Consider the following 24,970-nt stretch of genomic DNA (forward strand, 5'->3'; position numbering starts at 1 on the left):
TTTTTGTGACTTCTTTCGTGTAAATCTGTTTAGTACCTTAATATGGGCTACTAATTGTTTTGCAGTGCCTTGACTTAAGTGAGCTCTGGAGGAAGTTCTAAATTCTTATGCAATGACATTGTATCTCCACATGCTATTTATATATAGACCCTGATATTTCATAAAATTTGCATAACTGTTACTATAGCACATTTGCCTACTGCATATGCTATAGGAATGCATGCCAGTGACATTAATTAGCGATTATCTTTGTAGACAAGAGGCTTTCTATTATCACTGATAACGAGTAAAGAGTTAAGAAAGAGTTGAGCTACAATTACAGATACTGCCTGCTGCTGTCTCTGTGTTTTTGAGCATTTCAGATTTCATGATTAATCCCATCTCCCCTTCGTTCCCATAAATACATTTGAAAATTACTTACCCCGATTGTGTATTTTAAGCTTTTCCTGTTGTTTGGAAGCTGCAGTTGCTATGCCATCATCTATATTACAGTTTATTTTGTTGAGTGTTAAGATACAATTGGAGAGTTTAATAGGCTCATCTCATTGTGCACAGTGTTCTGATGGTGCGTGTCCTCATTTCAGTTACTGGGCAATTGCTATACTAAAGAGTAATGTTGGCTTCCACTTGGAAGTGGAGCAGAAATACTATCCTTGATGAATGTGTGTCTTATATAGGGCAAATAAGTACTGAGAAGGAAAGCAATTCAGCTTAATTATCTTTGATTAGTTTTATACCTGTGGGCAGAGAACAGTTTCATTAGTGATTATTTTTATTTACAATTAATTTTTAGATTTATGTATGGCATCCATATGTCTTCAGCCACAGAATCCTAAATGTCCCCAAACTATGTTGTAAGGACTTAAGCTGGTGGTTAACAGATGTTAATTTAATATCATTTTAATGTTGCTATTCACAGAGACTGTTAATCAAGGATATAGGATTTGCTTATTGGTCATGTGTCAAAATAAAACCCACGACCACTGGAACTTTGAAGAGCAATAGTGAGGAGGAAACTTTATTTACAGAAACTTTGTAAGTGAATTAACAAATTTAAGCACATACTTGAACAGTAGGAAAATAACTGCTTATATAATAAATCTTCTATAGTGAATTCTAGTTATCCTTGTATGATTTGTTGTATATATAGCAAAATTCTCAAATAAATCCTTCTGCAACTCAATACTTGAGTATTATACAATACTTTTTCATAATATGCTGTGGATTAAGGAAGATTAAATATATTTACTCCTTCCAGCCGAACTGTTTCATAAAGTTTACTGAATAAAATAAAATTCAAGGATGAAACTAGTCATCATCATGGCTAGGCTTTGGGAAGGACTTTACCCTAACTGGGACTAGTAAACAAATCAATAACCTTCAAGTGAAGTCTGTCTTAAAGCATTAGTATATTTTTGGGTTTTTTTGGCAGAGTTTTGAGTACTGTGCTAATTCTTCTCAGTCTTGCCCCCTAGCCCCATAGGCATGATCCCCTATAGGATCAAATGTTTACAGCTGTCAGTAAAATATGTGTCTTCATCTGTTATAAAAAAACAGGCTCATTTTATGTGCTTTTGGTAACTTAGGGATGCACCTTTCTCTAGGAGTTGCCAGGTATTCCCTTATATTTGAGTTCAGTCATTACAAGCATTCTTTATTCCAGTCATAGCAATTCCCATTTCTGGATAAAATACTAGTGCCTCTGCTCCCAGTTAAGGCTTCTTATTCACAGATTACATTTGTCTGTTTTTTTAATACCTGTCCTAGGACTAATAATCTCTAACTGGGCTTTTTTATCTTACACAACAACTTGGCGGAGGAATTAGACCACTTATTCTGACTCGCAATACTGACTTCTCTCTTTGTTAGGCTCTTACTGCCTTTGTTTTGATTCTCTATTTCAGTTCTAGATCCTCTTTCTCTGACGCAAGACAATGCTAGTAAAGACTCTAGTAACAACAAGTTTCATTTTGTAATTCTGTAGTTTGTAATTGTTGAAGCAGCTTGATAAACCACTGTGGGTTTGGGGTTTTTTTGTCCCTCCTCCCCCCTGGCCTGAAGTTGTGAACTTCTGTTTGGAACAGAGCAGAGAGTGGAGCAAGGAAATGCCTTGACCTCTGAAGACAGAATGATAAAGATTGGGTTGTCATCCTGACTACATCTGTACTGTTTCTGAGGATGCTCTGAAGCCATCTTAAGGATGTCTCAGCATACATCACCCCTTTGCAGGTCCTGCTGCCAGACTTCTAAGACACTTCAGAATTCTCCAAATGCATCCATTCAGTGTCCAGCATACAATCTCTCATAGAATGTTCTGGGATGGTTATGAAGGTCCTTCTATCTTGCCTTATATCATATTCATGGAGCAACTGCTCCATAAGATCTTCCATATAACCTAAAAAAAAAAAGGTTCTCAGCCTGAAGACAATAAATCACAATTTTGCTGTACCAGTATCCAGTAGAGATAACCAGTTTAGGGGATCATTTAGGTGGAAGATGAGAGAGATATGAAGAGGTTACCTCTAAAAGGTCTAAACAAGGAGAGTAGAGAAGACAGTGAAAACAGGGGCAGCATCATCATCATGGCCCTACCGTGAACATGTTAACAGAACCAGCCAGGCAGCCACCCATTCATCCCACTGTGTCTCCCCCTCCTTATGTAAGGGGGGTACTTTTGAATTAGATGATCAATGGAGCATAGAGGCGTGAGAACGAAATCATATTAGGATGTGAAACCAGCTAGAGTATGGTACAATGTAACTTATGGCAGAAGCTAATTGTAAGGTCCATTGTGCTTTTCAACAAGTCAGCTTGTAAGGTCCATTGTGCTTTTTAGCAAGTCAGCTTGATATCCCCTATTATCAGAGCTGAGTTTTTTCTTGGTTTTGCTACATATTGCAAGATAGATACATCTACCCTTGAAACACAATGGTAGAGGTCATACATAGGGGTGAGAAAGATGATGATGGGAGGAAGATGATGTGGGCAGGGGTCGCTCGCCCCTTGCCCTAGAAGTAGGGCATGCGCAGACTGTTGCCATGAGGTAATGATCAGGCGGTGTTTGGCTGCCATTCAGGCATCACCTTATACTACGTACTGGCCCTATGTAGTGTAATGTGGAACTGATAAAAATGGGGTGTTGGAACTGCTGAGCTGAGCGATACTCATCCTACCACCGAGACTGTGTTGCTCCGCGGGGACGCCCGCTAAGCATGGGTACCGACCAGCTGCTGCAGATCCTGACAGCCCTGGCCTGTCTGTGTGGGTAAGCACAGTTTTTTGATAGGAAGCAACTGAGAGAACAAATTTTTTAATAACCTTTTAGTGTTCCTTTAACTCCCCTTTTATGTTTATAGTATTTTTCCTTTAGTCTCCCTTTTTACTAACCAACATCGTGTTATCCATAATATTGTGTTAAGATCCTTTTTTGGTATCCCTTTTCACTAGTTAATACTGTATGAAATGCTGTTCGTAGTATTTGTTTTAATGCCACCCGATAAGGTAGTTATTTTGTATCCTTTTTTAGTTTTTTATTCCTCTTGCTAAGTTTATTACTATTATTATTATTCTCACTGTAATAAAAGATATTTTGTGTGCTTGAGTATTTTTTTTTTTTTTGGCACTTGTCTTTATTCCGGACATGTATCCGAACGTACTGTTACAACATGTTAACAGAACCAGCCAGGCAGCCACCCATTCATCCCACTGTGTCTCCCCCTCCTCCTCTGAACCTGACATTGTGATAGAGACAGGCATGGACATTCAGCAACATAGATGCCAGGTAGGTAGTGACAGACTGGTACCAGGTTGCAGTAACTGACTACCCAGACACCAAAAAGCCCATGGCCACCAGATAAAAATAGCTTCCTCCTTGAAGAACCAATTGCATCTGCATTTAGGGTGAAAGAGGTGATTGTTGAATATGAATGGCATATGCATTCCTCCCATCATGATGCTGAAATATTACTTCAGCTTTCCAAAAGGTTGCCTTGCTGTACCCAGCTGCACAACTGCTGCAATCCTCAAGTTGTATTGAAAATAACAAGGATAGAGAATTTGACTTCTGAGAGGATAATAAAGCTTAGAATTTTTCCATGTATAAAAGGTATGTAAATGTTACACTGATACCTAAATCAAGTACTGAAAGTGCAGAAACCCCCTGTATTAAAGTCAACTGGCAACCTCCAAATAACATTCTTGGGCTCTGCAAGTGCAGATGAAAACATGCAATAAAATGGAAACTTCTGTTCTAAACTAGACATGCAGAGTTATGCACTAAGTCGTGGTGGCAAACAGCATGCCAGGCTCCAAAACTGGGGTATGCATTGAAATCATTATGCTTAGTTCAGAGAGGCAACAGAAGGGTGCTGTATGTAGATATACTATCTTAATAAGTATATGGTATTAAAAGGTAGTTTAGTACACTTAGTATATCTAGCCCCAGATATGATATATAGTCAACAGCAAATATTTATTCAGCAAATTTGCTGAGAGTTTCTTGTTTATTTGGGCCAACATCCTCAAGAAGGATCACTACTTCTGAAACATCTGCCCCAAGTTTGTCAAGGTCTCACCACAAGCTTTCAGTACTTCCTGTTAACAAAAGAACTTGCTTTGCAAATCTAAACCTGGACAAAGTTGCAGTGTTATCAGATTATATACACACAAAAGAAATGAAAGTCCCCACAAAACAGGCTATGTTTCAGAAATTAGAATATTACTTATAATATTTAATTAAAAAAAGTTTTGATTGAAATACATTTGCAGTCAACTTCTAGCTCATAAAGCTTTTAGTTCAACTGATTGGGTGTTTTTGGTCCTTTAAGGGTAAAGGTACTTTCCTTCCAAAATAAGATACTAGATCCAAAAGTACCCAAAATAACTCTTAATAAAAGCAGAATTCTTTTTAGTCTGAGCTCTCAGCTGTTTGGTCCTAAAAATCCTTAATATTTTAAATAATGCACTTCTAATGCTGCAAAACCAATTAAGGTACTAAACTTGGCTATTTTACTCAGTCTTTCGTTGAAGTTTATTTTTTTCTGGTTGAAAGAAGTGTTTTTCAAGAGCGTTGACCAGTTCATCTAGTTCCTTCTTCAGCTGCTCAACATCACTGGGAAAAAAACAAACACACAGACATGGAAAACAGTGTCACAAGTGGAGAAGCTAAAAAGCACATTTTCAGTCAGGAATTTTTAAGTCTGTTGCATTGTTTTAGACAAATATTTTCTATTAATGCTAAAAGTATATAGACTGATCTCTTATGGTAATGCACTGATGTTCGCTTCCAACTGATGTGGGTGAACACTGTGGAGAACAAACCCACAATACAATCTAAAGTAGAACAGGCAATTGGAGTTCAGAAGATCTTCTATTACTAAATGTATATGATTAGAAGTGTAACTTTTATACTTGTAACAGTATATTTAGATGAATTTTCTTCTATGAGAAAGTGTTATTTTCATTATGTAAGTTAATAATTACTTATCTTTAAGACTACATGATTCCAAGACTATCAGTCAAGGCTACAATTACTAAACATAAAATGGTTTGAAATATATTAGAACACTGTATATGGTTATATAATTTTAAAGCAACCATGTGTGTGAAAAGAGGGTGAAAATATTTACTTTCATTTAAGGCAGGATGGTTTTCCTGATATTATTTTTACTGAATGTGAAAGTGAGTTCAAAGGAATTTCAGTGACAACACAAATGCATCAACAAATTTGGCAGAGTTGAAGCTTTATACAAATAAATTCACTAAAATAATGACTTCAGTAATATTATTTGATTGTGGAAAGCCCCTGTTCCACTAAAACAATACCAAAAATCCACGCAGCCTCTATTACACCAAATTTACTGCTGTAAGTGACCATACCTGTTTCCAGGAGGTGCACAAAGTTCAGAATAGTATTTGATCTTTGGTTCTGTCCCACTGGTTCTCATTGTGGCCACTCCTCCATTAGCAAAAGTGAATGTTATCATTTGGCTACTTTTACTAGTAGGAAGTATCTAGAAATATTAAGAATATTTATTTTAGAAACTTGGAAAGAGACTATCTATAAACCCATGACTTAATGTTACATCATATAACAAAAAGATCAGCGCAAATTAAGTTTAGTTCTGTTTTCTTCATCATTGTGGTCTCGAGACTACAATGACAGCCTTGTGCTCCACCTAGAATCTGGTAGCAGTACATCACTGCTAGGTAGCTTATTTCAAGTCTAGTCAACATTTTTACTGTGAATAGAAATTGCTCTGTGATGGCATTTCCCAGGAGGAAAAGAAACAGAGGTTGTGAAAAACTAAAGAATCCAAAGCCTCATCTCAGTAGACAGTTTAACTTACAAGATGATAATGCAAAATTGCTGTAGCAAGACAGCAAGATCCTCCTACCACCCTTTACAGGCTGTCATCTTGGAGAGAAAAACCACCACAAAACCAAACAAAAAACCCCAACACCACCCCCACTTCATTTCCTCTCACCAAGGAAAACAATCATCCCCAATCTGTTATTTTATGACTCAGTATGTAAAATAATGTTCAGAGTGTTTCTCCATAGAATTTTTGATGTATGTGTATATACATACACATATGATTTATATGTAATTTAGAAAGATACTTACAGCCTTTTGATCTGGCTGGCTGCTGTCATACCCAGTAGTTAGATCCCTTATTCCGGAAACTTTAAATCTACCGCAAGATTTTGGGTATGTGTTTTTTCCATCAAAATTCCTAAGGTTGTCAAAAAGCTGTTGAATAACTTTAGGATCATGGCAGATGAAATATGAAGTTTTGGTAATATGGAAGCCATATCTGTGAAGATACAATATTCATGAATTAAAGAAGCAATGTTTTTCTTGCAGGTGTACACCAAACTCATTATATAACCTTCCATAAAGCAAGAATCTATGCTCATGGTCAACCAACTGTAGCATCAGTTCACCACCTTACAGTTTTAAGGCCTCAACAGCTTAATTGTCCTATTTTACATACTTTGAAGAAAGTTCTGTGTAGGTGCCTTTTCCTGTTAATGATTAAAACTGAGAAAGTTAACTGCAAAATCAGAAAAAAAAAAAAGATACCATTATTGCCTTGAAGAGCTTTAACAACCATAGGAAGAGATTACATCTAAATAGCTGCTTTGACTGGATTTCAGCTAACCTTTTCTAAGTAAAACAAATTTTAGGTTGTTTTTTCCAATCACACTTCAATAAAGTGTTTCTAACAAAACTGAACTGTTCTGAATGCTGCCTCTTTACCTTACCTGTTTGATGCCAGGTAATGTGATGCAGAATCTGCATCACAGACAAATGACCTGCTAAAACTGACTTTTCAAAACAGCATGTTGTTGAAAAACATAAAAGCCTCAACTGGTTGTTTAAGTGAGCTCTTGCTACTGGTCAAGACTTGATAAAGATCCTTGATGCCAGTGAAAATCTGGGGCAGAATCTTTCGTTAGTACTGGGATGTTCACTCTAGAAACCCGAAAGACTCCTTAAATAGGGTCATGTTTATACCTAAATGGACATCTTGAAGGTTAGTAGTAGTTAAATCAGTCTTGAGAATTCAGCAAGGGAATTAACAAAACCTATCTTGTAACTTAAAAAAGTGATAAGCCAGCTAGGACTGTGTCCTTTTCCTGATCTGCATTTACTTCTTTGAGAACAGATCCCCATTCTATATTTTCAAAATGCAGAGTAGAGTTTCTTCTGCTTCAACAGCAACTCACAAAGAAAATCTGACAAAGAATAAAGTAGTAAGAAGTAGAAAACTGCCAACTCCATACTAGCCACAAAAAAAACCCACACAGAAAACGATCCCCCCAAAAAACAAGAATTTTCCTTCCAGTTCTAGTTATCAAACATCAATTTAACAGTGCAGATCCCTGTATCTGCAGCTTTTCCACAGAGTGACTATGTGCAGTGACATCTTACAGACTGCTTCTATGCTAAAGAAGCTTTGACTTTTAGGGTCCTCTTCAGTAGCTATGTACACACCAGCACTGTGGCAGAGCTCAATTCCACCCAGTTAAATATTCTGAGGGCAACCTGAAGCAGGTGTTTACTGAATTAGTATATTAAAAATATAACAAAAAAGCCCAAGCTGGAGAAGGATAATTCTTTGAACATGAACTTCCAGCTACTACTAATAAAGGGAATTCTCATGTCAGATGCTATATTTGCAGCTCTAAGCACAAATTCCTCTTCCATGCTTTTATATTACCGTTTCTTAAACCCACCTAAACTTCTGCTATCTACAATAGCTGATAAATCCCACAATTTATTTATGCAGCGTAAGCAAGTCATTGCCACTTGATTTCTTCTTAAAGAGTGGATCAAACGAGCATGGCTGGTGCTGTACGCAAATGAGAACTCTAAGGATTGGTAGAACAAGCAGCAGCAAAGCTGGAGTTTTCCACAAGTCTCTTTGCAGGTTCCACCAGTCCTTTGTTAGTGTTTGAGAGACATGAAGAAGTGGACAGTATCAGCTAGTCTGTGCTGCTCCCTCCTTTACAACAAAGAACCCAAAACCTCCACAAAATCCACTCCCTGCCCTATGAAAGCCAGTAGCCATCTTTGCTATTATTTCTTTGAACACATTAAACAAGAACAAAAGAAAAGTAGTGCCTCATATTAAAGGCTCTCAGAGGGGATATCCAGCTGTAAATAGCCAACAGTTATGGCCAGTCACAGCATTTCTAAATAACCAGCTCAGATCTCAGTAATCAGAAGCAGAAGGAACAACCAAAATCCAACAACATAAACTATCCATCAAAAAAAGACAGAATAATATCATAAAAAGCCTAAATTTAGAGCCAACTAGAATTAATTTAATCACAAGTAGCCCTGCAAGGACAAAAGCAAGCTGGCTTCTATGAGTAGCATAAATATGCCAGAGCTACTTAGACCCATTCTGCCATCAATATTTTTGTGCATCTGGCTCATTTAAGCAGCAGGAAGTACTATGGTCTCTACAACACAGCAATACTGCTGGCCAAAAAACTGCCCAATCTTCTGTAAAAAGACACAGAATTTCCCAAAAGGGAAAAACCTTTTGGACAAGCAAATAAAAGCAAGCCAAAAATCTCATTAACTAATAGGGAATTAGTAAGGGAGTATTATTATTTTTAACATATCTTAAAATGACACAAAACAAAGTCATAAACATATTCATGCCCATGAGGCAGGAGCACTTTCTGGAAGACTACTATTAGCACAGAATTGTGTTAATAGTACAATAACCCACATTTTAATTCTTCATATACGAGAGGGTGCTACTGAGTCCCTATTAACCCCAGCATGTGAAATGAAAAAATCTGAAGATTAAACAATTATAATTGAACTCACTCATCATAGACAGCTTTCAGCTGCTGAGTCAAAGACAAATTCCTGGTTGCCAAAAAGCTAGCCATCTCCGCAGTTATAACGGCAGCACTGACACCATCTTTGTCCAGAACAGCAGGACAGCACATATATCCTAAACAAAGAACATTATATATAACGTTTTGATATATTTTGACACAATTTTAAAATGAAATAAGATAAAATGAGAGGGGTAAGGTGTGGGGTGGTTAATCAAACCAACATTTTTTTAAAGGACAAATGCACATTACCATAGTACAGACATTTTAGAGTTAAAATGAAAATAGAAAAATTTTATCTTCTAATCAGTGTTAATTTTGATAAGCAAGGTATATAATGGAATTTCAAGACAGATGTTTGCATCATATCAGTGCCAGATGCTCCCAAGTACTTATGGAGCTCTCCTGAAAAAGAAATGCCACACTGCAGAAATGATGCAAGTACTTTGTCTCAAATGTGATTCCCCTACATGGTACCGTAAGGTAACACTGATAATGATCTGTGAAATTAGTCACATTTTCTGTGGTTTTCAGGTATTGAGATACTTAGGAAATAGCTTTACAATTTCCTCCTCACAAATTCATAGCTTTTGTTCATGGCTTTCATTCATGGCTTTCCAGTTTACAAATATAATTTAAGGGAATTTTTACTTTATTTTATTCACATTTAAACTTAGCTTAAAACTGTCAGGTAAACAAACAAATTCAAGTCTGAAAAATGCAGTTTCTTTTTTTAAATAGCTTATGCATAATTTGCAGTCCAAGTCTACACAGTCATGCTACTGAAGATACATACACTTAGCTCACATCAAACTTTGTGCTAAGCAGAGATACAAAGGATTAAAACCAGTATTATCAATCAGCCAAATGGATGATTATCTGTTACTCACTGGAAATACACCCATTATGTTGAGGGCACCCTTATGTTGCCATCTTTACCTTTTTTTTTAAAAAAAACTTTTTCCTTCTTTACAGTGGGGGTAACAGAGCACCAGCACAGGTTGCCCAGAGAGGTTGTGGAGTCTTCTTCCCTGGAGGTATTCAAGAACCATCAGGACATAAGCCAGGGGACCCTGCTTGAGCAGGGAGGTTGGACCACATGACCTCCAGCAATCCCTTCCAACCTTACCCATTCTGTGATTCTGTCACTTTTTGCAGTAGTTCTACTTTCACCATTTCGCAGGACATGAAAACATAATATTCTGTTTCTTACCTATAGCCTCCTCAAATGCAAAAAGAACAGCTTTTCCCTGGTCCATGAGCTGTTTGGCACGGTTGCCCATCCACTTGAAACCTGTCAGTGTTTCCTGCAGCAGTGAGGAGAAACAGAAAGCGTTAAAAAGCAATGTTTTAAAAAGATGTGACACTGTGTAAGAAAACAAATTAAAGAACATGGAACAATATGTAATATGTTGCTTACCTCAAAATGAAAACCTTCCTTTAATGCAATTGCTCTCAGAATTTTGGAAGAAACAGTACTGGATAACATGTAGACATCTTTAATGGCACGAGTATCCCTATTATTATTTTTCCAGCATGTGAAGATCCACCAGCCTAAAAGAGCTCCCAGCTCATTTCCAGAAAACACTTTCCATTCACCACTAGAGAGGAAAAAAATAATAGCAAATACATGATTTCAAAGGATAATACTGGAGGGAAAAAAAAAATTGGTTCTTCTACACATCAATATTAACAAATAAACCACTGCCTCTGAATTCCAAGTAACAGTAACAAGATAGTGAATGTTAATTGTGAACAAACAAAAAAATTCCTCCTTCCCCCCCCAAACATTCTGAAATGGTTACCTTCCTCCTCCATCATATGTACAAACTTTTGAGCTTATCCAAAGATGAAACAGTGATATTTCCAGCATATTTTAAGTAAAACAAAAATATTCCGCAGAAAGATTATAGATCAGTGATTAAGACAAGCACAAAGATACAAAAATACAATTCTCAAGTAGTCAGTATTTTAGTCGACCCCATGACAAATACTTTTTATTTAATCCCAAATACATAAATTGGTCACTGAGAAGATTGGGAAAAAAACCTCAAATGGGTAAAAAAAGATTAATATGGATGTGTTGCTAGAACATAAAAAAACCTCAAGAAAAAAGGGAAAGACAAATGTGAAAATTGTCCAAAAATTCTCAGTCATAAAAGGGGACAAATACACTACCAAACAGACAAAATCAAGACCTACAGAAACAGTACCTGTTGTGAAAGAGAAGCAGATTCAGTCTCCTGCATTTATTGATGCCAACATGCACAAAGCAATGCACAGCGGCAACTTAGTGTAAGAGCGCTGAGAGAGTGTGCTCTAGCAGGAGTTTCTGTCAAAGAAGAAGTACAGATACTGTAGAAGCCTATATTAATATTTGATTAGTGTATGAACAGCTACAGCAGCAGTCTGAGAGGACACAGGACTGAAAGTTAGGAGACAACTTAAGACTGACTAAACAACGAGCACATAGGTAGGAGAATGAGAGCACCATGCTCTCACTGGTGATAAATATCATAAACTAACACCTCTCTCTTCAATCTTCTGATAGCTCTAAGTTTTTAGACAAAAATCAGGAGTGATTTTGCATTCTTGCTTTAACCTATCATAATTAGCACAAACTGAAGCTTTTTTATGCCTTTTCCTCAATGCTGAATTGCCAACTGGGGCTGGCACAGACCAAAACCATTAAAATAAGGATATCTCAGCTAATACTGCCCAAGATACTGCAGAAAGTGCCAACTAGCTCATTCTTCTTCTGAAGACAGAGAAGCCTCCTTAGTTCATGGTGCGAGGTTAATAAGTTTAAAAGTACCTCAAAACCCTAAAGAAAACCCTGCCATCTTTGAAGCTGCTACAAAACAGAAAGAGATTATCTGGTGAGTAAAACAACTACTTGCACTGCCTCCTTTTAATGGGTTTTTGGAATTTGTCTAACTGATACAGATTCAACTGCTTGCATCATCCACAATCACTGAGGACATCTAGCAGGTGCCCATCTCATCCCTTGGGTACCAAAGATTGTTACCATAATTTTATATCCCTTTTCTGGCTCTTATGCACAGGGAATTTATATATACTATTTCTCCTTCTGCCCTAGCAAAAGATTTTTTTTCTGCTCCTCTCTGAGCTGGAAACCTTGAAGCTTACTTTTATTAAAGATTTATGGTTTCTAACCGCTCAGATTAGTTTCTGCTCTATCAATGTAGATGCAGGAGAAACACCACTATTTGTAGAAATTATACCAAGTGCAGAACTTCAGCTTGTTCTCATTCACCAAATATAACCACAATACAGAAATGCAAACCATTGTAAAAGTACAGGATATCAGGAGGCATGAAATAAGGGGATGACCATATTGAGTCAGAACTATAGATTACACTCCATGAATATGGTTAAGCAAGTTTACCTTTTGTGATCCCATTCTTTGATAGGGTATACACAGATAAATAATCCATGTATAGTTGGTTCTGGAAGGGTAGAGTACAAATAACTACACCGAGAAGTACTAAACAGTGACAAACCTTAAGGTGAAATTCAGATATGTAACATTATGGAAAGAAGTGGGGAACTGAGCAAGAGAGGCACAAATCATCTAATGATTAGTAAAATGACTGGTTTAACAGTATTTGAGAAAGAAGGAACTCATACTAAAGAACAGAGATTATCAGGGAACTATAAGGATTCTCCTGAATATCCAAGTTATTATTTAATAAACATAGTATGAAAGAATGCTCATCAGCCTTATGTGAAAAAGTTCTAACTGAAAAACTACCTTTAAAAAGGTACAGCACAATCACAACAACTCACATGCTTCTGTGCATGCCTCAAGAACAGCAAGTGTCAAGTATTTATTCAGGCTTCTGTACAGTGTCCAGTATTAATCCCTATTTCATGTCCTGCCCCCACTGCAGTCTGCTTCATATAGTCCTCTCACATTTCTGTTTTTTCAGTCGAAAAATGACTATCTGACTATTCTTCCTTTGCAATACAGTTAGTAAGAATTTTCCAAATCAGTAAAAAATGTGAATGGCTTGCACTTCTTTATTACCATACCTCTCTTGTTTCTCTGCCACAGCAAGTCGATCAGCATCAGGATCATTTGCTAAAATGATTCTTGCCCCATCTTTTTCAGCCAAAGCAAAAGACAATGTCTGGAAAAGTGGCAAGCAAGACCAGATAAGCATTAATATTCCCAAATAATATTTTCACTTTCATTATAGGTTTTAAATAATTTTCCCAATTTATTTAATCTCACCCAAAATCATTATGTGTCTCTGAAAAAACCTAAAAACTTCTAGCCTGGCAGCAGTAGAACACAATCAAGATATTTAACTTAATCTATATCATTCTAATTCTGTAGCTTGAACTAAAAGCTACTTAGATTCAGCGGGATCCTTCAATAACAAAGTGTAGCGAAAGTAGTAGCAGAAATTCTAACCACCTGTCAGGACTTCTCCTGCCCCCTCCTGGTGTTGTGTCAGAAATTAGTTCTTGTATTTCAGATGTAAATTGTACAAATCTTTCAAAACCAACTGAGAAGATTTTTTATTTTATTTTTTTAAAATTAATTATCACTTTGTTCTGTGTGCAGATGCTGCCCATTCTGTTGGAGTACAGAACAAAGTAGTTGAAAGTTATACCTAATTACTACCTGACTGATTCAAATAGTTGTATCAATGAAAGGATACCAGCTAACTCTTCATTAAATGTAAGGCTATGAAAACTTTAGAAACACAATAGAACCTTCAACCAATATCTATAGCTGTGACTTCTGGCAAAAAGGAAAGATATCGAAAGACTTTGCAACTAATTATAAAAAAACCCCACAACCTATTTACCAGAACACCTTTTCCTTCTTCAGGATTTGGATACTTCACTGTGGGAAAGTCTGGATCAGGATCTTTCTGCTCCGGAACAGCAAAAGGAGGGCTAAGGTCAAATGCCTTGAAGGCCAACTGCACAAATTTATGACCCACGCCATGCACAGAAGTATGAACAAATTTCAGGTTTGTTTCCTTGTTTATATTCCTGAAATAAAACAGGTTAACAGTAAACTTGGATATGGAAGAATGTTCTGCACAAAACTGACTATATTCAGGAACAGATACAACTCAGTATTCTGTATCATAGGAGACATTTAATTCCAATTCTGAAAAAGCAGCACAATTTCTCACATAGCCCCAGCTTTCTAGTAATTCTGACTTTGGTTTTTTTCACTTACTTTGCTAGGTTAGACGTCTGCCAGGCCAGCAGATGGCACTGGGTTGCTACAGCATCACAGCTGCCAGTGCTACCACAAAAGATGACAAGAAGGCACAGGCAGAACTGGGTCATGGCAGGATTGTGGCCACCCTCATTTCCACCAATTTAAACTGCCCTGCTGACATACTAGATGGAATACTCTGTATTCTTAAAGGAATTAACACCAGTCACCTGTAAAAGCACTGTTTCTGTATGTCTTTGAAATACTCCTTATTGACTGTGGCATATGGATCATGAAGTAGCGGGCTGCTGTCAATCAGTTTGTCATCCCAAACCTGAGGCCATGGTTCTTGATTCTCCTCAATAGCCTGAGAAATTCCCTTGTCGTGAGGGGAAATGATCTGAGCACCATTCTCCCAGTAAACCTAAATAATAAATAGGGTGAGTATTTGATCATTAATATTATAAGACAGTTTTGTTACTCTTTTTGTTGGTTAAAGTGCACTACATTCAGTAGAGTGTTACAATAAATTAGGCTTAGGTATACCCAGAATATTCCCCTGTTCATATTCTCAGTGTTTCTTCTCCCGTCCCATTTTTGTTCTATAAAAAAACCCTTGTTCATTTTATCTAAAGATAAAAAGATCCATAATGAAATCCAAAACAAGAGCTAGTCATTTACTGAGAAAAATTCCATTTTTGTATTTTGGAAACAGTTTGTATATGACTAGCCCAGATATGGAATGACTGGTGGGCTGGTAATTCAGATATGTTTTTTTCAGTGGAAAGTAGATTTCTTTAATAGAAAAAACTTACACCAATAACTGTATCACTTAGCAAAAGAAAAATATACTACAAAAAATTAATGGAATTTATTTAAAATGTTTTGTACAAGTAACTCATTAGGCTTTACATATTTTGAATTTTCTGGGTTTGTAAAACTAAGGAGACCTTTTAAATTCATGAACTAGAGAAATAATTAATGCTTTTGAAAAGGAACCAATATTTTAAAGTGTCCCAAAGTATGCAATAGCATTACTTCCTGGTTTCTAGAGCAAAGATTTTAATTATGTATTAGTATAATATGCCACTAGCTTTAAATAAATACACCTATAAGAGATCAGACTAGCAATTAATTTAGTCTATACCACGATAGGAACTATATACAATAGCATTAGTCTCTCTACATGAAAAAAAAAAAAAGGTTTGAAAAGAGCCAGAAAGCAGATCACATAGGGATACCTTGTAACCATTGTCTTGTTTTGGATTATGGGAAGCTGTAACCATAATTCCAGCACAAAGCTTCAGATGAGTTACTGTATATGGCTGTAAAAAGAGAAAGTTATCTGAAGTGGAATGTGCAACTTACTATATAATATTATTTATTCTCACACATACATAATACTTCCATACTTCTGAATGAAAAGAAAACCAGGATGTAATTCTAGACACTGACTTCCTAAAGCAAAAGCTAAGTAGTACTTGCTCCACTAACCCCATGTGGCACAACTTTAGTCCTTGCTTTTTCTTGTGCATTTTTCCATTTATATGTTCTTAGTATTATTTCAGATGCTTTGTGAATTTCTAGAGCAGCGTATTTATAGAAGGAAGCCAAATGCATGTGTTGCCTACTGTAGAATGACCTGAGGTACCCAAAGTCTTAGGGGGTGCCAAGTCAGCTGGGGTAATGACAGAAGTCCACGGGGGGCAGAGAACTACAACTCAAGCAGTCTCATCCATACTATCTTCTGAGAGCAGCCTGTGGAGCAACTAACTCCATCGTCATTCAGAAGAGAATTTTTGGAGAGAGCTCTTATAAACTAGCCCAAAACAGATGGAGTGAATTAAAAATAAAGCATGATTTGTGACTACAGGTTCAATGTATGTTTACTCCTGGCTCTTTATTTAATAGTGAAATGCAATCAACTGCAGTTCTTGCAACACTGCTTTAAACTGCACTATGAAGAATTTGACCCTAAATCTACAATAATCACAAAACTAAATTTGTGTTTATGTTTCAGACTTCAGACTCCACAGCAACCTAGAAACAATGAGATGCCTCCTACAAGACAAGTCTGCCGGAAAGCAGGAATGAATAGAAATGCATCCCACTGTCACTGACATTCCACATTCTCCTTTCTCTTGCTATGGATGTTGTAAGCTAAGCATAGCTAAATAAGCACAAGACTAACTGCAGGAAGAACTTAAAAAGTGGTTTATCTAGTTATTCTTACAGTAAGTAATGCAAACTACCTGACAGACTTTATGTGTATATAAAGAAGATACAGTATATAAAAAGATATCATAGGAAAACCTACCACAAAGGGAGTTGGTATTATATCAGAGAACAGATAAACTGGAACTCCTTGACTGATGAAGGTATTGGCAGCAAGTCTTGCAAACCTAAACAGGAAGAAAAGATGCCTAGGGAATATATTCATTTTCTCACCGATTAGTGACCTAGAATTCACAGCTTTCCCTCCCACCCCCATCCAATTAAAAATTCCAAAACCCGACAACAAACAAAACTACACATCAAATATATCTCAATTATTACACAGACCCATTTTAAATGTGTTCCCTCACTGTTCTCAATAGACAAAGCACAACTCTTAAGGACTGCTTTGGCATTACCAGAATATTGTAAATATCTTAATTCACTCTACAGAAAGAAAATACAGTTGGAGTAGCTATGAAACCATAATGGATCACATAAGGCATCTACAAAATACTGAAAACCTGAAAAGTACCTTTTGCTACTACCTCCGCTGGAAAGATGAGCACGAGCATCAAACCCAATCACAACTCCTCTCTTTTTCAGGTCACTGAAATTCTTCTCAAGGTATCTGCAAAATCCCTGAAAACAACATCAAATCTACCTCATTAACCCAATCTTAATAATTAATTTATCATTGCATTAAGATGATTGCTAAGATGCTGATGTCTTAGAAAGGTGAGTGAACACAGCATCTCACTGAACTGCTCTGGGATTCAGCTTGTCCAGGACCAATAAACATCAAGAAATATCAGAAACCTTCAAATCAATATTGCAAACCTGGACAGCATTAAAGTACTTTTCAAAATATCAGAAGCAGCTCCAAAAAGGAACAGACAACAAGATTAGTCTGAATTGCAAATTTTGAAAAGTGATTTATCTGTCTTAAGTCTCACATGAAGAAGAGAACAACTGGCCAGTGTTGTCATTTTTTAACCAAATCTCACCCTTAATAATGACACATGTTTAGGACATGATACATCACCATGCCAGGCTGCAGTAATTTAAGGTTCTGGGTTTTTTTAAGCTCTTCCCAAGTAGATCTACTTTAGGATCTATGTACATATATACAGCTTCACTGCCTTTATGTAAATTTATGTCCAACACACACAAAGCTTAGCTAAATTTTGGTTACCTTTGGGGTTTTTTGTAGTTGTTACATCAGTACTGTTACACTTGAGCTTAACTACAGCCCTGTATAAATTAAATTGCAAATTAAATATGGAAAATAACTTTTAATGGTTTAATAGCTTCTCTCTGCTTGTTTTCAGAAATCAGCACTCACTTAATAATTACCAATTAAATTACTTCTGAAAACCAGAAGAATAGTAAAAACACTTGCACAAATAAATAGTTGTATTTACAGTAAAAACTGTAAAAAACTTGTAGAATACTGGTTTTGCTTGTCATTAATGAGAGCTCTTCCATTTGTATATACAACCAGTTAAGTGAGATAAAGTGCTGAACACAATACCTGGGTTGTCTGGATAATAGTCAAGTCGTTCATGTGGGAAATCCCTGCTCCCATGGCAGCTCTGAGCCCTGCTGTGCCGAACTCCATTCGTGAGCCAAAGTATTTCTGCAGTTCTCCAGCATTTCCTTCTGCAAGCAGTTGCTTCACGATTGCATAAGTTTTTGGATTCTGTAGATACAAAATTCGTATATTCTAAAAAAGGTTTTGTTTGTCTGTCTTAACAGAATTGGCTTTCTGTTCCGGTCTCTGTATGGGGTTATTTCAGTACCAAAACATGGCACACCACCTCAAGAATACCAGAACTCCTGCTACATCTTCTTAATTTTAAATCAGTACAACCTCAAGTATTACTTATTTTAGATTTATCTCCTTAAGTGAACATGCTGCCTTGACAGCAGTGTATATATCACATTTTGGGATGTTAAAAGATTTCCAAGATGTCTGTTTTAATGTTTTCTGTTTTTACAAACAAAACAAACAAAAAGAGCGCACTTTTACAGTTCTGAAAATTTTTGTCATCACAACACAAGAACTCTTCTAAACATTTAGGAAAGTAGGTTAAGCCAATTATTAAGAAATATTTGTTACTTCCATAGCACTATATGTAGAGTTTGAAAAAAAATAAAATCATAACCTTGTCCCAAGACTAGCTAACACCAGGGGCAGCAGCAAAACTAAGCAGACTGGTCAGAAGATAAAGATGACAATTTCCAACATATTTGCAGGTAATGCTTGGGATGAAAGCCTAGCATCTGCAGCTAAATTCTTAAACAAAATTATTCCAGGGTGGCAACGAAAGGGCTGTGTCAGACAGCTTGTGAACAGTGAGGAGTTTCTAACTTTCACTGCTTTTCTTGGTATATTGCTTCTATATACTTTATACTGCTACCAACTCTCTTTGTTTCCAGACTTAGGGAATTAGTAAAGTCCTGTGTGCTCCAACTTTTCAATCTTAATAGCATGAGATTTGTGAACTTCAATATTTGATTTCTTGAGAACTGATGAGCCAAGAGGACAGTGGCACACTCCTGGCAACAGAGTTATCTGGAGAGGGGGGCAGGTCAGTCACTGCATGAGTACACACATGTTACACTGGATTATAATTTCTTATACAAAGATTATAATTTCCAAAGGGACACAAGCTTTGATTTCTAGGCAATCAAATGGCCTCATAAAAGAGGCTTTTACTATATCCTGGATGATCTAGGTACGCTTACAGCAAGGGAAGGCATATTACCCCAGGCAAAAAGAAAAAAAAAACACAAATGCTGAAACTTGTATTTTCTGCAGCTTCAGAAAATACTGCAGAACACACACAGTAGTAGGCATGTGAACGAGCTTATAAAGGTGTAAGAATTCTTCACATCAAACTGAGACCAGAGTCAGGATGTTCTAATCACTGACCTGTGCACCCCTGCTGCAGGACAAACAACATAGTTTAAATAAACACTTAAAAAGCTAAAGAGCCTTTGGTGCTAATGAGCAAACTACTTAATGAAGAATAAGCTAAATAATAATAAAAAAAAATCTAGTTTCTTGAGTAAAATAAGCAATTAGGTAGCCCAGAATTACTGATTTCCAGTTTAAGAGTTATGAATTTACCAGTCCAAGAATGTTGTAATTGACGACCGCCTTGTAGAAGGCTCAACATCATTATTATTACTGAGTAATTATATTCCATGAGAATAAATAGAATTCTATGTTATTATATAGGGCAGCATAACCTTTCTGAGTTTAGGCTGTTTACAAATTGACCTCAATTTTTTGCTGCAACATCAGGCCTATGTTGCATAGGTAAGGCCTGAATGACACAGTTTGCACCAGGCTTTGTACACTGCCTAGTCACCTTTTTATTCCCCTGTATGAGCTTTGTGCACATGAGTCATCTCCGCATTGAAATGAGCATCTCTTTAAGCAGATACTGCACGTTTGTATAGATGTTTGACAGACTAAAAGTTGCAATGCCAATAGAGAAGGACACCAGGAACATCCTGCAGCCCTCACAGCCAAAGAGGTTTTTGTTTGTTGTTGTTAGAGGAATTTCCCAGGTTTGATATCTGCTGTGAAAGTAGAGGGTCCTCCAGTTTTTTAAGTCTGGTTAAATGATTGTACACGTCCCCTCCCTGCCTCCACCTCCCACCAATCATGGTAAAAACCCAGCCCAAGCCTGTTCAATATAGCAGAAGGATTTTTCCAGAGTTACTGTTATAATTGTTTATGGCTATATTCTCCTAAGAATATGCCTATTTTTTTTTTTGTGGAGAACGTTATGATGCCATTATATACAGCTAAGTAAAAAAATAAACTTAGTTTTGGCTTTTTCTTCTGCTTAAACTCTTCACAGCATCTCTACTAAAGAAGGATCAAATTGTATCTGAAGGATAAAGTGCTGGGTTTCTCCTTTCTTATTGGTTCTCTCTGGTTACAATTTTTCTACTCTGAGATTACATCAGATGTGAGTATAGGAATACCAATTTCTGTGATACAGTGGCAGGTGATTTAATATTGAGTTAATATCCACTAGTGCAATTAGCTTGAACATCACCTGGTAACACTTGAGTTATTTACTTTAATCTACACTACAGGAAGGCCCAAAGAGGTATCATCAGTACAGGAGTCCCCACAAGGTTTTAGAGTAGAGGGAAAACTTCTGACTAAACAGATTTTATATTTACTAAAACTAGAAACTACCTTCTATTAATTATGATTGATAATAAAAAAATGAATAATATGCTGCTACTGTAATGAATACAGTGATGAAAACAGCAAGTGATGGTAACAAGCACAGTAATTATCATTTAGGTAGAAACTTCCTCTTAGGTCAGTAGGACTGCCGTCAGCCATAAGGGCTTGCTCTTGCAAACTATTATTTTGTAAGAAACATGTTGCTTATCATCATTAAATATTAACCTATCTCTGCATGTCAAAAAGGAATCTTTTTTTTATACCAGAGTAAATGGACAAGGGTTATACCTGATTCTTCTGTTGCTCAATACAAACATGTAACAAGTCCCTGAAAAATTAAAATACCTCATCATTTTTGAGCAATCAGCAATGGGTATTGTAAATGGGTCAATTATTACCAAGTCAAAGATGCAAGTGTTAACAAAGGGCTAACCTTTCAAAAGTAAAGATGCTGTAATGGACACTGCATTAGATTTCCAGAGGGCTTAACAAAATAATCAGAATAACCAGTTGAAAATTAAAGTATTACACAGAAGATAGAAACATACCTAGTGTTAGTTAGGGAAGTTATGCAAATAAGATGCCCTTTGAAATCACACGGCTTTCTCAAAATCAAATTAAATTAGGGGGAAAAAAAGACACAAAAGCTTATTGTCATTTGACTTGATACATTATCCATTTTGAAAGGAGGACTGGTTTGGCACAGCACTATCATCAATAAAACCAGAGCTGGCTAACTGATAGCTAAACAGTTAAATGACCTTTAATGAGGAATCACAACAAGCTTGAGGTACTTCTAATGATGTCCTTTAGAACCTATACAGAATACTAAATAAAGAATTATTATACGTTTTCACTGATAATCTTGAAATAAGCAGAAAATGCCTTACCAGACAAGTATGTGAACTGCACAAAGCTCTGGAGCATTGTACAGTGCTGAGTCCAAGGCAGACACTTAAGTGACTGAAGTGGGGCAATGGCCAGTGTGTTCCAATACAGCCAAAATAACAAATTTTATGAATAGGGCCATAAAAGATGCAAACTAAACATACCAGTAGAGGCCTGCATCTGAGTGGGAACTGCAGCAGCAAGCCACGATGTGAGCATTTCCAGTACACCACTATGGCAAGATAAAATTATTTTACTTCTGCATATAGCACTGTCAAGGCCAAAACTGAAGACAAAGATAAGCCTTAACAGAAGGGAAATAACGCGTGCTAAAGTATTCCCAAGCAATAGGAAAAAAAGGGAGAAAAATCATGAAACCAGACAATATTGAAGATTCAGGAGTTATTTCATTAACAGTGAGAATCACTAAGCACTGGATAACACCTGAAAAAAGAGGATGGACAAATTCTGCATTTCCTAATGCTTTTGAAGCGAGCCCACGTCTTTTGGAATCAATATTTTAATTAACAAAAGTTTGGATGTACCAGGAGGTTTTTAACACAGACAACACTGCAATGTCTGCTGGCCTTTAATAATTTAAGTCTATCAGCTGCCCCTGCAATAGAAGCGGTTCGGATCAACACAGGCCCTTTCGAAAAAGACATTCAGTACAGCTGACAGCCAGTCAGAGGGACGATACTGAAAGACCAGCTGAGGGGGCTTCCAAATGGAAGCGGGGCTGCTGCGGCAGGTGACGGAGCCGCGGGGCCGGCCCCGCATCCTGACCTGCGCCGGCCCCGCATCCTGACCTGCGCCGGCCCCGCATCCTGACCTGCGCCGGCCCCGCATCCTGACCTGCGCCGGCTCCGCACCCTGCCCTGCGCCGGCCCCGCATCCTGACCTGCGCCGGCCCCGCATCCTGACCTGCGCCGGCCCCGCATCCTGACCTGCGCCGGCCCCGCATCCTGACCTGCGCCGGCCCCGTCGCGGCCCTCGCTGCGGGGCGGGAGCTGTGGAGGGAGAGCACCCCCTGGTCAGAGAGCTCTGAGGGCAGAGCGAAAGGAGCCAACAAGTGCCTTGACCGCACCCGGCACAACGCAACAGCCGGGAATCACCCCGGAGTGCCTCCTGACCCTTTTCCAGCCTGAGCCCCCATCGCCGCCCCCGCGTGGAAGGGAAGCGCCCGCCGTCCCTTACCTTATCCCAGAGCAACCACTGCTCGGCCGCGCGGCGGAGCGCGGCATCCCCAGCAGAGCCCTGCGCTGCCATCCCGATCCCGATCCCAACGCCGCCCGAGCCGCCGCCGCTCCACTCCTTCCCTCTTCCGGAGCACCCGCTCCGCCCGCCGGGGCCGTGCCGGGCCGCCCCACCTCCGCTCCGCCCGCCTGCCCGGGCCCGGCCGGGTCAGGGTCAGGGCAGCGCCGGGGCCGTGCCGGGCTGTGGGTTAGAGCGAGGGATTTAATGATTTATCTGGTGAGCCGCGTCTCTGCATTTCTCCGGAGCGCCCGGAGTGCGGCGAGGGACTGCCCCGCCGCTGGCGGAGCTGCCTGGGGCAAGGGCAAGTGCCCCGCCACCGGGGGAGTCCCGAGCGGCTGCGGAGCGGGAACGATCCCAAATAACGGCGGGAACGCTGCGGTGAACTGCCCAGCCGCCTCCTCCGCAGAGTGGCTGACTGAAGAAAATAATGCTGTTGTTAACTGTCACTTTTTACAGGCATTGGACTGAGGCTACTAAGATTCCTTTTTAAAGTCAGTATAAATGAGGGATGACCTCTGGAGAACCGTAATTTGGGATAAAGATTATAAGCAAAATACAAACACAGAGTAATCTACTTTAGCTTTAAGCATTAGATGCACATGTGGTATCTTTATTTAATCTTTACTGTCTGCAATGTGATAGTATGGAAAGGACAAAACAAAGGACCCAAAAAAGGGTTTTAGCCACATCTGGTTTGACATCTTAACAACATCCTTCCTATAATAAACATATGAATAAATTATATTCACTTGGAGGCCAAAAGGGAAACAGCCTACAGTTCAGGTTTCAGCTTTCCTCCTCTGCTGTCCCATACACTCCAGAACAAGCCGGAATTCTGCACAAGCCAAGCAGCATTGCAGGGGGCCTATTACATGAATTTTTTTAGTGTTTGTCTCTAACTTCAGAACTTGATATTGCTTCTGCTTTTCTTTTCATTGCCAAGCAGTCAACCATAGGAAGTTCTTTATGAAAGTCACGGTTACAGTGCTCTACTTCTGCTTCTTCTAGGCCTCACTCAGCAGCCTGTCCTCACATTACAGGCCCTTCATAGAGCTTACCCAGATGAATCCTGGATGAGTCCTATTCAGTGCTGTGAGAAGCTGGCAAACTCGATTCCCACTTCTGGGGGCTAAAAATCCCATTCCTGAAAAGACCTTGTTCAGTGTTTTACTCTGGAGTACAGACCAAAGTGGGGGAAGATCCCTGGGTGTAGTGTAGATGCAGAGTGTATATCACAGGTGTACTGAGGCTGCTGAGTAATGCCAGGTCACTGTGAAGGGGGCACACAGGAGGAGCAGAGCAACTTTCTAATGGTGCCAAGTCCTGAATCTGAACTCCTGTGAGGGATATACCTATCCAGGTGCTTTCCAATGGTGTTTTAATGGGAGCAATTGGAGCATCCCTTTTGTCCCACGTTTAGAGGATGAGATAAATAAGGAAGAGGCTGTCCTCATGGAAATGTCACTGAACTTGTGCCATGCTTCTCAAAAGCATGAGAGAAGTAACCACCAGCAGGACAAAACCGAATATTTGCATATGTGAAGAATGATACAGCCACTAGGACACTGACTTTGCAAAGCACCGTGACAAGTATTACCATTGACTCAACTGAAGGAGCGGTGACAGGTTCATGGAACATATCTTCTTTCTCCTGAGCACCTGGGGTTCACTATAAATCAAACAGATTTTCTTTAGGATGGAGGAAAATGGTCATCAGGATCCATTAGAGTGATGGGAAACTATGGTGCACACTGCACATTTCCAGAAGCACATGTAGCCCTCAGAAGAGGATGTTGTCTTAAACAAAGCACTGTTCTTGTAAT

General features: G+C 38.4%; 1 protein-coding gene and 1 long non-coding RNA gene across 3 annotated transcripts; one reads left to right on the plus strand and one right to left on the minus strand.

The window, feature by feature from the left end:
- Positions 1-2,651: 2,651 nt before the first annotated feature.
- On the plus strand, positions 2,652-3,604 carry LOC135413387 (uncharacterized). Its single transcript, XR_010430205.1, has 2 exons — positions 2,652-2,784; positions 2,819-3,604. It is a non-coding gene; the product is annotated as an uncharacterized LOC135413387 (long non-coding RNA).
- A 1,105-nt stretch (positions 3,605-4,709) lies between these two features.
- On the minus strand, positions 4,710-23,476 carry PGM2 (phosphoglucomutase 2). 2 transcript variants are annotated; one of them, XM_064653060.1, is made up of 15 exons: positions 23,088-23,475; positions 22,436-22,506; positions 18,318-18,485; positions 17,319-17,425; positions 16,887-16,971; positions 15,811-15,894; positions 14,800-14,993; positions 14,205-14,394; positions 13,420-13,517; positions 10,784-10,964; positions 10,577-10,670; positions 9,350-9,479; positions 6,626-6,815; positions 5,878-6,011; positions 4,710-5,110 (listed from the first exon to the last, which is right to left on the minus strand). In XM_064653060.1, the coding sequence occupies exons 3-15, from the start codon at positions 18,402-18,404 to the stop codon at positions 5,008-5,010; spliced, it is 1,677 nt and encodes a 558-aa protein (XP_064509130.1). In that variant the 5' UTR covers positions 18,405-18,485; positions 22,436-22,506; positions 23,088-23,475; the 3' UTR covers positions 4,710-5,007. The 2 variants fall into 2 exon arrangements, with proteins under 2 accessions (XP_064509130.1, XP_064509129.1); XM_064653059.1 differs by lacking the exon at positions 22,436-22,506 and having other exon boundaries at positions 23,088-23,476.
- Positions 23,477-24,970: the final 1,494 nt, after the last annotated feature.

Source organism: Pseudopipra pipra, chromosome 4, assembly GCF_036250125.1.
Source record: "Pseudopipra pipra isolate bDixPip1 chromosome 4, bDixPip1.hap1, whole genome shotgun sequence".
Lineage (NCBI taxonomy): Eukaryota > Metazoa > Chordata > Aves > Passeriformes > Pipridae > Pseudopipra > Pseudopipra pipra.